Raw genomic sequence first — 2500 nt, 5'->3', positions numbered from 1 at the left:
ATCAGCGGCCATTGCAATTCTTCCTTCGCAAAACCTGAGGAAAACTCCAAACAGAGAGGACAGAAGATCTGGTCCTGTGTAGATCTTATCGTTCAAACTTTGTCCCATGAATTTTGCTGATGCATCGTAGACTCTTCTGAGGCGATCAGGTTTTTTGGGATGAATGACAAATCTGTGTGGTAAGTACCAAGTCACTTTACTATCGCACTATATTTCCCCTGCACTCAGTTTCTTCACATAGCCCTTCTCAACGTTATCCTGGATTGACTTTGCATATCTCTCTCTGATCTCGGGACAGCTCTCAAACTTTTTCTCTAAGGATTGTAGCCTCCTCTTTGCCATTCCGTTATTGTTGGGCAGAGATGGTTCCTCATCTCTCCACAGTAGACCTGACACATACGCATCTTCATTCACACTCTTAAAGGTTGTCTTTTCCATCAGTGACAATGCTCTCTTGTCCTCAATCGAACGGGTTGGATCAGCTAGCTTGACCACGCCCAAGGTTTCTATCTCTGACTGAGCCATGACCAGCTGCTTCAGCTCCTCATTTTCAACTGAACTTTTTTCAAACACTTTGAACCCGTTGTATGGAGATGCTACTCTTCGCTCACCAGGTAACCAATTAGTCACCGCCCATCCAAGTGGGGTGTCAACAGCATAAGGTACCCTGTCAAGTTCCAGCTGACCTGAGGGTTTCAGAATTTGTCTTGGTAGAATCAAGTCAGAGTTGTTAGTTCCAATTATGAGTTGCACTGGACCCGTGTCAGTGTCACGCAAGTCCAAGTTCTTCAGATGTTGATACTCATGCTTGATTGTTACCACTTCAACTTCTGATCCGGACCATTCAGGCTGGGAATTGTCTTCACATCTCGCAAGGAGTACTTGACTTCCTCTTTTCCGACTCGTGCGACATGGCATTTCTTGATGTGCTGGGAAGCAAACACCTTCTGCGCATTTACTCCTTGAATTTCGAGATCTACCTCTTTGCCTTGAAGCCCAAGTGAGAGTACTAAGCTTTCATCTATAAGCGTTGTGTTACAGCCTGAGTCACGCAACGCCATCAACTGCTGTTTTCCTGTTTCTCCAAAGACAACTATGGGAAGTACTTCAACCAAAGCAAGACCACCAGTCTCACAACCTGTGTACGCTGATTGTTGATACTCCTCAAGAGGCTCCACAGCCTGACGTGGTGAGGAGTCTCTACCTTCCAGGGAGACAGGAGCTGGGTTTCTCTCAACTTCTGGCACTTGTTCTGATTCACGTTTCGCTTTTGCCCGTTCAATAAATCTCAAGTGGACTTCATGTACAAGGGTATGATGACGCATGTCACAGTTTTCAACTTTGCATCTATTCTTACTAGGACATTTACGCAGACGATGACCGGGTAATAGACAACATAAGCATAGTTTGTGTTCCTCGACAACTTTCTCCTTCTCGCTAGTCAACATTCCCTGAAATCGTTTGCACTCTTGCAAAGTGTGATTAGTGGACTGGTGAATTGGGCACTTTGTTCCAGTTCCACAGCTGGCGCGTAAATATTCTCCCGTGGCTCCTGCAAACAGCCCAGGTTGGGATTTGTCAGCTGGCTTACGCCTGTCAACTTTAGATGTATCTGAACGCTTCCACTCTCTCTTCTCTGGCATCGACCGCTGCTTGGACTCACTAATTTTTGCCTCTTTCTCTAGCCAATTTGCAAATGAATCCCAGGTTGACAATTTCGGTTTTCCTTCAACAAACTCGGCCCATCTGCCGCAAAGGCGTGTGGGAAGTTTAGAAACAGTTGCTTCAGGGACTTGCGAGCTAAGCTCGTGAAGAAAGTTATGCTCTTTGAAAATGCCTACCAATCCAGAAACTATTTCTTGATACTGCCGGATCTGCACACTATTTTCTTTCACTATGGTCGGAAACTGATCTATACGTTTCTTCGCAGCTGATACCACTGTGTCTACACGACCAAAACGTTCCTGGAGCGCAGTCCATGCCTCCTCGTATTTATCTGAACCTGGCATGAATTTCGCTAGACATGATTTTGCACTTCCATCCACAGAATCTAACAGAAATTTAAGCTTCTCTGTTGCATCATAAACTTCCTTTTTATCTACTTCAACATTAAATGCTGCTTTGAATTTTGAGTACTCTAGTGGATTTCCATTGAACTTCTGCACGTTTGGTTTAACGATTTTCACAAAGGCTGGCAGCATTTTCTCAAACAACAGATCTATCTTTGACGTTTGCACACTAGGGTCTCCTGTGGCAGAGGTTTTCAACTCAGCTTTACCTTTAGCAATAAAAGATTCACATGTCTCTTTTTTACGGGGCTCACTAGAAACCTCTGTTACGACCTTCGGTTTGGTGGATTTAACTTCCTCCATGTGAGGTTTTTCAACAACATTGTTTTCAGTAATTTCCAGGTCTAAGCGCGAGACCCGATCGTTCACACTGTCTGAAGGTAATTCATTTAACTCTTCATCAATATCACCTTTATTTGACATATCTTCTT

General features: G+C 44.2%; 1 protein-coding gene across 1 annotated transcript; it reads right to left on the bottom strand.

Annotated features, from left to right (window-relative positions):
* Positions 1 to 815: 815 nt before the first annotated feature.
* Positions 816 to 1643, bottom strand: LOC138057884 (uncharacterized). Its single transcript, XM_068903788.1, has one exon. It carries the CDS (start codon positions 1641 to 1643, stop codon positions 816 to 818), a length of 828 nt encoding a protein of 275 aa, XP_068759889.1.
* Positions 1644 to 2500: the final 857 nt, after the last annotated feature.

Source organism: Montipora capricornis, chromosome 7 (assembly GCF_036669925.1).
Source record: "Montipora capricornis isolate CH-2021 chromosome 7, ASM3666992v2, whole genome shotgun sequence".
NCBI classification, from domain to species: Eukaryota; Metazoa; Cnidaria; class Anthozoa; order Scleractinia; family Acroporidae; genus Montipora; species Montipora capricornis.
This window is presented reverse-complemented; position numbering and strand designations above follow the sequence as displayed.

Coding starts and splice junctions, on each gene's coding strand:
- LOC138057884 (XM_068903788.1), bottom strand. CDS start 1,643: ATGCCAGAGAAGAGAGAGTGGAAGCGTTCAGATACATCTAAAGTTGAC.